At 43.1% G+C, this 12,201-nt stretch overlaps 1 protein-coding gene across 2 annotated transcripts in view; it reads left to right on the top strand.

The window, feature by feature from the left end:
• Positions 1 to 12,201, top strand: part of GRIN2A (glutamate ionotropic receptor NMDA type subunit 2A) — a 379,408-nt gene that overhangs the window by 294,507 nt on the left and 72,700 nt on the right. For both annotated transcript variants that reach the window (XM_032392269.1, XM_032392270.1), the window contains 4 exons: positions 2,071 to 2,239; positions 2,351 to 2,504; positions 7,357 to 7,482; positions 10,959 to 11,188. In XM_032392269.1, the coding sequence (XP_032248160.1) occupies positions 2,071 to 2,239; positions 2,351 to 2,504; positions 7,357 to 7,482; positions 10,959 to 11,188 (679 nt within the window). The remainder of the gene's footprint in view (positions 1 to 2,070; positions 2,240 to 2,350; positions 2,505 to 7,356; positions 7,483 to 10,958; positions 11,189 to 12,201) is intronic.

Raw genomic sequence — 12,201 nt, 5'->3', positions numbered from 1 at the left:
GGAACTGATGGAAGTTTCCAATTACAAGCTGGTCTGTGTTCCCATCTTCCCCATGAGAAATTCATCTGTTGCATTTGCTGCGTGTCTTTTCATCTCATGTCCCCAGGATTTAATTCCATGTCTTACACACAGTAGGTACTCAGTGGTTGCTTGTTGAGTGAAAATGCATTAATGACCACTGTATCTAGACATATACCTATATCTAGACATACATCTAGTTTTAGAAGACAAGGGGAGATAATTAACTCATTAACTGGCTGAGGTTCTCAGTGAGGCCAAAGAATACCACCATGTGCCTGTGACCCTGAATCTTAAGTCTGGGGCATTCGTAACTCCTATCCAGACTCTCCCAGGAATCCTGACCAGGGGAAGGAAGGCCCTGTGATAAAAGAAGGGAGGCAGCAGAGAGCAAAGGAGAGGCAGATGGGAAGAGTTGGAGAAGAGGCATCAATGCGTGGCCCATGGTGGCCAGGGAAAAAAAAGAGAGAATTGGCTCTTGCCATGTTTTACAATGGGCCACAGATAGATACTGAGAAGGAAATCGTGTTTGGACATGCCATTGATTTAATGTACTTAGGACACATTTCTATCATGTTTATGGCATTTTGCAACCTGCTGCCATTACTCAAAGTCACACTGTCAGATCTACCCATGTTCCTGGGCATAGATGGACATCAGTGGTGCTTGATGTGTGTGTGTATATCTAATTATATGTGTAGTATATATTCACTGCAGTTAATTTGTGGGGGGAAAAAAAACCTAAAAATATGAAAAAGAGAAAAAGTTATTTTCACCCTTCAAAAATAGCTACGCTTCATATTTCATTGTTTTTCCATCCAGATATTTCATAAGCTCATCTGTTTTTATATAGCTAGGACTGTTCTATATGGAACACTTTGTAACCTACTTTTTTTTCCCTGTGATATGGAAATGCAAGTATTTTCCTATTGTGATGTTGGATTTCCATAAACATCATTGTAGTGCTTAGGTAACGGTCTGGTGTGTGGATGCGCCAGCAATGGGATATCCAGAGCACGTATGTCATGACACGCATGACTCAGGTTGTTGAGCTCAATAAATGCCCCATCGCAAGGTGGACCGGCTGTGTTGCCCAGAGAGGTCTTGACCTTCCTACATGAGTTGTCTAAGTAGCAGCTATTAATTTGGAAGACCCTCTTTCTTTCCTTTTTAAAGACATTTCTGATTTTTTTACGTCCTTCGACTATGACTTGGCCAGGTAAGTAAAGCAAGGTGGCTGGCAAAAATCAACCTACATCACCTTGGTAGATGATGATAGCTTTTAAGATGCCAGCACCTTCTATATTTTAATAGGGCTTTTTCTTGATCAAGGACATTACTATTTCATAGTGTCAACTTTTTATACTTCCTGCTATGTAGGGAGGGAGGGAAAGTGTTATGAAGGAGCCCTCATCTGACAGATGACCCCATCAAGACACATTAAGTTCATGGACTCAGGCACAAGGTGGGCCCTGGGTCTTCCAGTTCTCAGCCACGTTTTCCTCAGGAAAGAAAGTGCCTTTCCTAAAGAAGGCACCCTTCTTTCTTCTCTTTGGTTGCAAACCTCTATCTCCAGTGATAGGAAAAAGCAAAACCCTCCTTCAGCTGAGAATTTCATGTCTTCCATCTCTCTTCCATTTTCTGATAAGCTTTTATAATTTGGCTTAGATCATATGCCTGAACTCTGATCTAAAGAGGCTGTAGGTGTCATAAACTTAAAAGTAAGAGGTAGCAACTCTCATCTGTATAATGGGGAAACAGTTACTATTAACTAAGAGAAATGCCATGGAATTTATTTCAACAATTACCATGAAGCATGGTACACGGTACAAATAATCACTCAATTAAAGTTAGCCGTTGTCATGGTTACTGTCACAATTAAGAACACTTTGTCCTTCTGCTGACGTTAACTACTGCCTGTCCTTGAAAAAGCCACTCCCTCATGTTGAGCCTCCGTTTCCCACATGGAAAACAGTGGAAGTGTCTTAGGTAACAATTGTGAACAGATCTTCCAGTGCTGATATTCTATGGTCTCGGGGATTTTTTCTACAGCAATTCAACCAATGAGGGCATGAATGTTAAGAAATGCTGCAAGGGTTTCTGCATCGATATCCTGAAGAAGCTTTCTCGCACTGTGAAGTTCACCTATGACCTTTACCTGGTGACTAACGGGAAGCATGGCAAGAAAGTCAACAACGTATGGAACGGGATGATCGGCGAAGTAAGTTATCTTCCTCCCTCGGGCTCTCATCCAAGACTCCACGCCTGTGGCGCTTGGGGGGATCGTGGGAAGGACAAGTAAAGGCTCTGTGCTCCTTTGCCTTGCATATAGGTGGTCTACCAACGGGCAGTCATGGCGGTCGGCTCACTCACCATCAACGAGGAGCGCTCGGAAGTGGTGGACTTCTCCGTGCCCTTTGTGGAGACGGGGATCAGTGTCATGGTTTCGAGAAGCAATGGCACGGTCTCGCCTTCTGCTTTTCTAGGTATGTGGACATCAGGGTCACCACTGTTTTCCTAACAGGGAATTAGAGGTATTTGTCTTGTTTCCTCGAAGGATGGAACCAGGTAGGACCTTGGTGAGCTCTATGTAATGACATCAGCACATTCCAAAGCCTGTCCTGTTTGAATGATCTCAATTCCCTCCCCACCCCCCCCCAATCCCCAGTTAACATCTGTCATTTATCTCTGACTTGGAACTATCTGCTGAAAACACAATCACATATTCAGATACTGGTCTTGATTGTATAGAATGGAGATTAGCAGATACAGGTCTCAGAGCCTGGAAAACATTTAAAAAAATAAATATACCTGTCCACAGTTAATTTAAATCAGCCTCTAAGCCTTTATTCAGCAACCTCAATCCCATCCTCCATTCCTCCCTGGCATAACAGCCATTTATTTACTGGATATGAGGGTGAAATGATGATGACCACACGGTGATTCATACCAGCACTCGGATAAACAAAATACAGGTAGTCTGAAGAGCACACACTGATTGAAAATTAATGGAATCATATTTTAAATGTGAGTATCCTTCAAGCGGACTGGTTTGTAAGGGAGAAAATTCCTTACTCTCCTTTTAACTATTTCATAAATTTATGTTTTGACATAAAAGCATTTTTTTTTTTTTTTAGAGCAAGGTAGAGCTCTACTTTCTATCATCCTGTTTTCTTTAGCACTGTATGTATATGCCTGTCCAGAGAGGGAGAAACTGCATGGGACAGAGCCAATCATTATTTATTTTTTCTTTAAAGGAAAGTATTGGTAGAGTGTTTGGTTATCATCAACAGTTTTTGAGAGTGGCTACCTTGAAGATCGTGGGACTCAAATTCCCTTCTCCTTGGCACCCCCGCATCCATGGGCTTGTCCCAGATTTGGGAAGGCTAAGGCAAACACTGACCCCAAAAGAAAACTGCAGAGAAAGGGGACACAGATCAAAGTCAGCCAAATTTCTTACACGTTTCCAGACACACACACAAGAACCTTTGTCTATTAGAGAGCTCGCTCTTGCAGACTAGAGCCATTTTGTGGCCACCAGCTCCCAGCCTGTAGTCTTGTGTCCCCACCATCTTCATTGGTACGTCGTGGTAGCATCCAGTGAAGCTGTCTGTGCTTTATTCTCTTGAGTGAAACGTTGACGAACAGGATTTTGGATACCGCCTCACTCACAGAGATGTATGGATTTGCTATTTCCATTTTTGATAATCCATTTAAGCTGTTGAAATCCTTACCACTCCCTGAATTTGATGTTGCACTCCCCACTTCCATTCTTGACAGATACACACTTCATTATGTTCCCTTTATGTCTTTGATATGGATAATGGACCCATATCTCGATCAGGGAGCCTCACAACACCATGAAAAATGCAGCTGACTGATATAGACAATACATGCAGAATCTTAACAATGACTGGGTGGACCCTCATGTGTGAGCCACTCCTTTTCACGGTTTCCCACTCCCTAGCAGACCTTTCAACAGGGCTCTTTGGCCCTGGAGGTTAAGAAAAGGTTGGAAGAAGTGAGTTCAGGGAAAGAATGGAAAGAGATCTGTTTCTTTCTTTTCTTTTCCTTTTTGTTTTCTTTGAGAGAGAGAGAGAGAGAATGTGTAGGGGGAGGGGCAGAGGGAGAGAGAGACTCCCAAGCAGGCTCCACATCTAGCATGGAGCCTGATGCGGGGCTCCAACTCGTGACCATGAGATCATGACCTGAGCCGAAATCAAGAGTCGGACGCTCAACTGACTGAGCCACCCGGGCGCCCCAAGAGATCTGTTTCTTTTCACAAGTTGTTGACATATCTGCATAGTGAGCTAGAGAGAACTTTTTTTCCAATTCAATCAGAGAGGGAAAAAATACCATCAGTTGGCTTGGCTCATAAAAAAAATGGGTCACTGATATCGAATCTGGCATCAACCCAATTTCCCCTAGATTTTTATCTTACCTGGACTCGTAGAACATTGTCATAAAAAGTCAGGTATTTTTTGCGGAGTTAAGGCCTCCTTTCCCCCCCTTACTCTTCCTACTGTATCTTTAAAAATAAAATAAAATACATTGTAGCCAGAGGAAACTATTTTCAAAGCTGTTTTGACATCAGTAGGCTTAATATTTTTTCTAGTCACTAAATTACATCCCTATTGGATTGTGCACCCCCTTATTTACGGTCATTATCTGCAGGTTTTGAAAGTCATAATGAACCATGCTAAGCTACATTTTTCCATTCACTGGCTCAGTCATCTGGAAGAGCCCAAACATTCAAAATCTGATTGCATTGCTCTTCATTATTTCCTATCCTCTCTCCACAAACTCCATTAACTCCCGTTGGAAACACTTGCAGGTAATGCCTCTGAGCTTCTGTGTAAAAGTGTAACCAGCGGCTCTTCAAGGACAGAAGTGGCATCTCTTGGATATTTCCATTCAGTTACTTTCAAAGACTTTCCAAGCAGATCGGATTGTTTGATCCAAAGAAATGCTGACCAGAGTCTCCTAGATTGAAGTCCCTTCATGAATGAATGTGGTATCTGCTTTAAACCAGTAGAGGATATAATCCAGAGCCACCCAAAATATTTCTGGGTCCCTCCTGAGACACTATAGATGGTGCTTCACCATTATTCCAATGCTTTTCTACATTGTGGTGGTGGTGGTGGTGGTGGTGTATGTGAGAATAGCAACCCTTCAGGGCACTCCTAGGTACCTAACTTATTAAAACCAGAACACTGTAGCAGAATTATTTTATCCCCATGCCATGTTCACAAATCAAGGGACAGATGTCACTTCCAAGTGGGAAGATACCTGGGATCAGTTGCTTGATCCGGCTTGCACCTAATTTCTGGAACAGTTTGTGTCCTCACTAGGATGCATCAGCTGCCAAATGAAGCCCACTGCACATTTATAGACTCTGACGTGAGAATGAAGAATTCAGAAAGGATGCCCCTTCATATTTTTTATCATGTTATCCCAACCTGCAGAGAAAAGAAGTTACCAGATTAATAAACGCACATGTTTTAAACCAGGGTGCCTTTTTCAGGACGCTGAACAGCGCACCACCACCACCCCTGGTTCTGGCTTTAACCATGGAATCAAACAACTATTCCATTTAATTCACTATGTGTATAGTGTGCAACACACACCACCAAGCACTTTCCATGTCTATGCTCATTGACTCCTCACGGTGATCCTCCTCTGGTAAGATACACCATGCCATTAACTATACCCGACTTAGAGAATTATTTTACTATTTATTCCTATCTTGAATATTCATTATTTTTAATCCCCTAATTATTCATTTCATTCTCCTTTTTGGAAACACCTTATTACCAAATTGCAATGATTTTAGGGACATAGTATTGTTACTACCCAAGGTAATTTCAATGAAGATATGTTATGGTTGCAATCTCATTGATTTCTTTGAACTCATCTTGTGTTATTCAAAGTGAGTAGGCTATGTTGTTACCTGTTCCTTTTTAACATATCCGCACTGTCGAAGCTGCATTGCAAAGCATTCCTTCCGGTTTCTAAATTATCCAGTGTAGTTAAAGCTTCGGACATACCAGTTTCTTGTTATGTAGTAAGCTCATTAAATTGGAATTTATGATGACCTCTAGCTGTGTTAGGTAGTCACAGACTTTAATGATAAGGTGGCTTGCGACCAGCCTAGTTCTTTATGATTATTACTAGCTCCATCAGAAAAACAATTTAAAAATAATAAAATGTCTACTATTCAAGAGGTGTTATTGGGCTTCTTATATTTTACCCTCAGAAAATGTTTGCTTATGAGGCAAAGGATTATAAGTTTATTGGTATCCAAGGGCAGTTTCTTCCCAGTGATGCATTCAGGTGGAGATAGATTCATTTTTCAAAATTTTAGCCTCTGTTGATTTTCTAGCAAATATGTGTCATATATGGATACAGTGGCTCCATTCAGCTCCCTCAATCAGACTGAATATAAATGCTCTTAACTTTCTGGAGTGTTCTAAGATTTAGAACCTTGTGACTTGGCCTGCCCTTCTGAGATGTCCATATGAAAATAAGCTGATGTAAACTACTTCGGTGGGCAGGGGGTGGGGAGGTGGGGGAGGGAGTAACTACCTATCCATCTACTACTTCATTGCCTCTACTCTTTAAGCGATGCTTTTTCATTGAATTACCATGTGAATGTAATATCCTCAAATGACTTTTCAAATGCATTTAAGCCCATTACCAACATCAACAAGATTTTAAACTTGTAGAGATCTCATCTGTCCAGAGCAGAGGGCAGGGTGGGCAGCGTGGCAGTAGTGGGGGCAGACGATGACCTTCCAGTATTGCTGTCAACCCCATGATTTTATGATCCTTTTCTAACAGGTTGTAATGTTCCCTTTCCTTCTGGAATTCCCTGCCCATCATCCCTCCAGCATGTAAGGATAAAAATGAAATTAAGAATAAAACCCATGCTGATCTGCAGAAGCCTTAGGATTGACTATTTGGGTCTAGTCCCTTGCTTCCTCCAGCCTTGGTCCCCTGGATGATGCAATAATCATATAGGACCAGATGGCCTCTTTATTTGCATTCTTTCTCCCATTTGTTTTTACTATCCTTGACCCGATTTGGAAAATGTCATATGCTCTTCTCTATTTTTATCCTATTATATGCAGCCTTATAAAATACCTCAAGTATTTTTAGAACGAAGGATGGTGTAGACGTATGAATCCACAATGACTAGCTTCTTTTGAATTATCAGATTCACGTCAGGGAGGGTTTCTCAGTTGAACCTGCAAGTGGACCTCTGGGCTTCCTGCTGGTCCTGGTTGTGAGGATGTGCCAACTGACCATGTCCCACTCCTCTGGCTTGTTCACCCACAGAACCGTTCAGCGCCTCCGTCTGGGTGATGATGTTTGTGATGCTGCTCATTGTGTCTGCCATCGCTGTTTTTGTCTTCGAGTACTTCAGTCCTGTTGGATACAACAGAAACTTAGCCAAAGGGAAAGGTGAGACCCCTCTCATCACTATGACCCAAAGTTGATGCTGTTTCATTTGCTTTCTACACAGGTTTCCCATTTAGAACGCATCACCCTATACTGTCTCGCTAGTCTGATACGAATGGAGCTGGGTCACCAGTACCATCATTCCATACAGTTGTGAGTTATTTGCCTGAGCTGAAAAAGGGATAAAGCCAAGTGAAACATTTTCATCATTTTATCTTTTTTAAATTTTTTAAAAATATTTTATTTGACAGAGACACAGTGAGAGAGGGAACACAAGCAGGGGGAGTGGGAGAGGGAGAACAGGCTTCCTGCCAAGCAAGGAGCCCAAGGCCGGTCTCGATCCCAGGTGGAAACTACCGATAATTTGTCCAGAGAGCAGATTTGAAGAAGTTTTCCTGGCAATTAACTTTTAAAATCTGTGTCAAAAGAAATGTCAAGATCACAGTGAATCTCGCTTTCTGTCTACGCAAAGAAAAATGACTTTTATAGGATCTAGTTTAAGAACATTCTCCAGGTTACTGAATCACACTTGCATTCATTTGACAATAAAAATAATTATAAAGTGGTATTTTCCCCCAAAGAATTACATTTTCCTCTTGACGGCGCCTGACCTTAGTGCATTGTACTTGATAAAGCTGTAATCAGTAGATAGAAAATTGCATTGGGCAACAATCATTGGCTCTAACTTATGAAGAGGCTCCTATGCAAACCAACATTCATGTTATAGACATAAACACATGACATCACTTTTGAGTGCATTTTCCTCCATGCATAACAGGGTCTAAGTGGATGGCTTCAAAAGGCCGCTGCTAGGACCAAGCCTCTTCCCTGAAACATGACATAAGTTGGTGGAAGACAGCAGGTCTTCAACATACAGCCATTCAAAATCAAGGCACTTGAATTTGCCACATACTCTTTTCACTTGGAAGATTCAGTATTGGAAATAGCCAGTAGGTCATGGCAATCTGTTAGGAACTTAGTTTTAGTGAAATCCTCCCACTTCCTCACCGCTGAAGAGTGGTGATTATTATATATACACCATCTCCCATCAACCAAACATGGTGAAAATGCCGTGAATAATCATGTTGTGTTTAAATGGGAGAATTGTCAGCCTCCACTGAGAGGGCAATGTCACTAACCGATATGGAGCTTCCAACAGAGTGGGGCCTGAGAAGGCTTCCTGTGAGTGACCACACCTCAGCGGAGTCGGTGTTCATGTTTGTGGGATCGGAGTTTGGGCTATTTGTGAATTCATGCATTTGTCTGATGAGTATTTACCAAGTGGGTACTATGTGCCAGGCACTGTGCTAGTACAGGGGAGTCACATGGTAAATCAGATAGAGATTTCCTGACCCCCAGGGAGCTGAGAATTTGGTTGCAAAGACCACACGTGAACACATACATCAATAATCACAGATGGTAATAAATCTTAAGAAAAAGGGGAATAGAAGAAACCAAAGTGAAGTGATGGGGGGCTGTGGTCCTCACTTTAGATAACATAGCCAAGCAGGGAAGAACTTTCGGAAGACATGACATTTGTGCTGAGACCTGAAGGATGAGAAGTCATGTGAAAAAACAGAGGGAAAAGCATTTCATGCAGAGGGAACAGCAAATGCAAATGCCTTATTGGGGAATCGATCTTGATGAAACAGAAAAGATGGGAGTGAGGGAGGTGGGCAGTGATACAAGATGAAGGGCAGAGGCAGGACAAAACATGTATGGTGTGGGAAGGTCACCGGGGCTACTCTGTCAGGATAAGGGGAGGGGCAGGCAGCAGTGGACGGAGGGGGCGCAGTGAGGAAGGTGTTCGTTTTCTGAGAGCCAGGATTACGGTGGTTTGGACTTGGCTGGAGAGAAGCAGATAAATCAGGGCTATAGATTGGAAGGTCAAAGATGGTCCAAAGGCCAATTACGTGCCGTAATTCCTCCTTTGGCTGAAGCACACACCTCGAAGACTATAGTAAAATGAGGAATCCAGCACGCCAACTCCCAGCCCTTCCATCACCTCGAGGCTTCTCGTTTCCTGCTCATCTGCCTGTGGAAGCTCTCTAGAAAGAACAGCGACTTGTCTCTTGGTGCAGTATGGCTTTCCGTTACATTTCACTGCACTTTATGGGGAAGATTTTATGCACGGCTCAATAATTGTAGTCATGAATCAGGAATTCCCAAAAGTCTTGGACAGAACCCCAGCAAGGGCCTATTTCTGATTCCCAAACAGCTGTCGCTCCTGGTCAACATGCATCTCTAATAAAATCAAGCAGTTCATGAAGTTAACTGGATAGACTCTTTTTTTTCCTAAGAGTTCTTGGCATCTTGGGAATAAGACCAGAAGATTATAAAACTAGGCAAAGAGAGACAGAAGAGTTTGAGATTGAGCATACCAGAATTAATTGCCTTCCCTTTAATGTGCTGTATGAGGAATATTATAAATATTGCTGTAGTCACAGTTTGGCCTCCAACGTGTAGAAAGCTTGTTTCTCCCAGGCTCCCTGCCCAGAACTTCATACCTTCCATCAGTGATTCACTTCTGCCACTGTATTTATTGCCCACTCTGCTGGCATTGCCAACTGAAGTCTGAGTAGATCATTTTTTCCCATCTTCATTTACTTAAATGACATAAAAATTAACCTTCTGTTAAAGGAAGACCTCTTGCCCATGAAATGAGGGCATACATTGATTTTTTTTCCCCTTGTGCAAAACAGACGTGAAAGCCCTAACGTGTGCATTTCACAGCGTGCGTACTCCTCACCCCAATACGTTGTGCCATGTTGCCCTGCCTCTTTAGTTAAGATGGCTACGAGGCACATTTCAGAATCTTAAGAGGGACCCGTAGCTGTTGCAAGGCTACACCGAGGGAGAAAAAGTGCTGGGATATCAGAGCTCATGGTCCATGACCTGCAGCCAGATGTCTTGCATATGTGAAGTGCTGGAAGAATTAAGCTCTATTGTTCTGCTCCTTGATGTCTCCATTTGCAGAGGGCTTTCGTTTGGTTTTGTTCCTCTACTGTGCACACTTTACATCTGAGTTTGAGCAGGAGCAAGTGCTAGGGAGAGTCGGATTAGAATACCACACATTAGCCGATGAGAACCGAAGACGCCCCCACACACAGTTTTGTAAGGCTCACTATGTTTATTAAAGGAGATTGGTTCCCTCAAATGGAAATCGAATCCAAATTTACAACCGGCCCTAACGTGACTTCTCATCCAAACCCACATTTTGCATGGCCATTTGCTTCTCCTTTCTTGCTTATTTTTGATTTCCCCTTCTTTTAAGAAACATGGCAAGAATCCAGCCAGATAGAAATGCAGGAAGAATGCTCGTGTTTAAAGATAAAGGGAGCTGTGGTGGCTGGGGTTCTGGGCAATGATGGGGCGCAAGCATGAGAGACCATTCCATCTTCTGGCCAGTGGTGGGGCTGCAGGCGGCCGCCACTGCCCTTTGGAGAAAATGCTGACAGTGTCCTTTCTGTTATTTGCAGCACCCCACGGGCCTTCTTTTACGATTGGAAAAGCTATATGGCTACTCTGGGGCCTGGTGTTCAACAACTCTGTGCCCGTGCAGAACCCCAAAGGGACCACCAGCAAGATCATGGTGTCTGTGTGGGCCTTCTTCGCTGTCATATTCCTGGCCAGCTACACGGCCAACCTGGCTGCTTTCATGATCCAGGAGGAATTTGTGGACCAAGTGACCGGCCTCAGTGACAAAAAGGTAAGGTCATCTTGCTTTCCTCACCGCCTGAGGGGTGGATCTTTTTTTTTTATTTAAATTTTTTTATTGTTATGTTAATCCCCATACATTACATCATTAGTTTTAGATATAGTGTTCCATGATTCATTGTTTGTGCATAACACCCAGTGCTCCATGCAGAACGTGCCCTCCTCAATACCCATCACCAGGCTAACCCATCCTCCCAACCCCCTCCCCTCTAGAACCCTCAGTTTGTTTTTCAGAGTCCATTGTCTCTCATGGTTCTTCTCCCCCTCCGATTTTCCCCCCTTCATTCTTCCCCTCCTGCTACATTCTTCTTCTTCTTTTTTTCTTTCTTAACATATATTGCATTATTTGTTTCAGAGGTACAGATCTGAGATTCAACAGTCTTGCACAATTCACAGCGTTTACCAGAACACATACCCTCCCCTGAGGGGTGGATCTTAAATGATCTCTCCTCAGAAGGGCGCAATTCAGGCTCCTATCATCCAAACCCATTGACTGACTCTAGAGCACAAAGCCAGAGGGGTTTTGTTTTGTTTTTTCTCTCTAAACTTAAATTGGCATATTTCTAAGAATTTTAGAAACAGAACCTTAAGCTCAGCCCTCCGGGGTCTAAAAGATTCCAGATCTCATTTGGAAGCATTGCTTCCCCAAATGGTCACTTCTCATATTTGTAGGATCACGACAGGGACGCTTCCCAAGGCTCTGTGACTCATGGGAGGGCCCAGGCTGGAGTTCTCCCTTCAAGGGAGCATGTGATGGTGAAGAAGATCTATGAGCCTCGATAAGGGAAACTTGGGAGGAAGTGGGGTGCTCTTGGCTGTAGCCACCTCCCCGTTCTCTGGCCTTGGCCGAGCCTCTCATAGACGCCATGCCTTGGATTTCTCATCCATGACATGAAAAAAATCATCTCTAAGGCCTACCCGGAGACAAGACAGCTCCTTTTTCCCTGGGTAGTCAGGCAGTCCCACCATCTGCATTCCCGACTCACCTGAAGTTTCCTCAAGGGA

This window comes from Phoca vitulina, unplaced genomic scaffold (genome assembly GCF_004348235.1).
Source record: "Phoca vitulina isolate PV1807 unplaced genomic scaffold, GSC_HSeal_1.0 scaffold66, whole genome shotgun sequence".
Taxonomy (NCBI): domain Eukaryota; kingdom Metazoa; phylum Chordata; class Mammalia; order Carnivora; family Phocidae; genus Phoca; species Phoca vitulina.
Note: the sequence above shows the minus strand (reverse complement) of the source record. Positions and strands in the feature narration are given on the sequence as shown.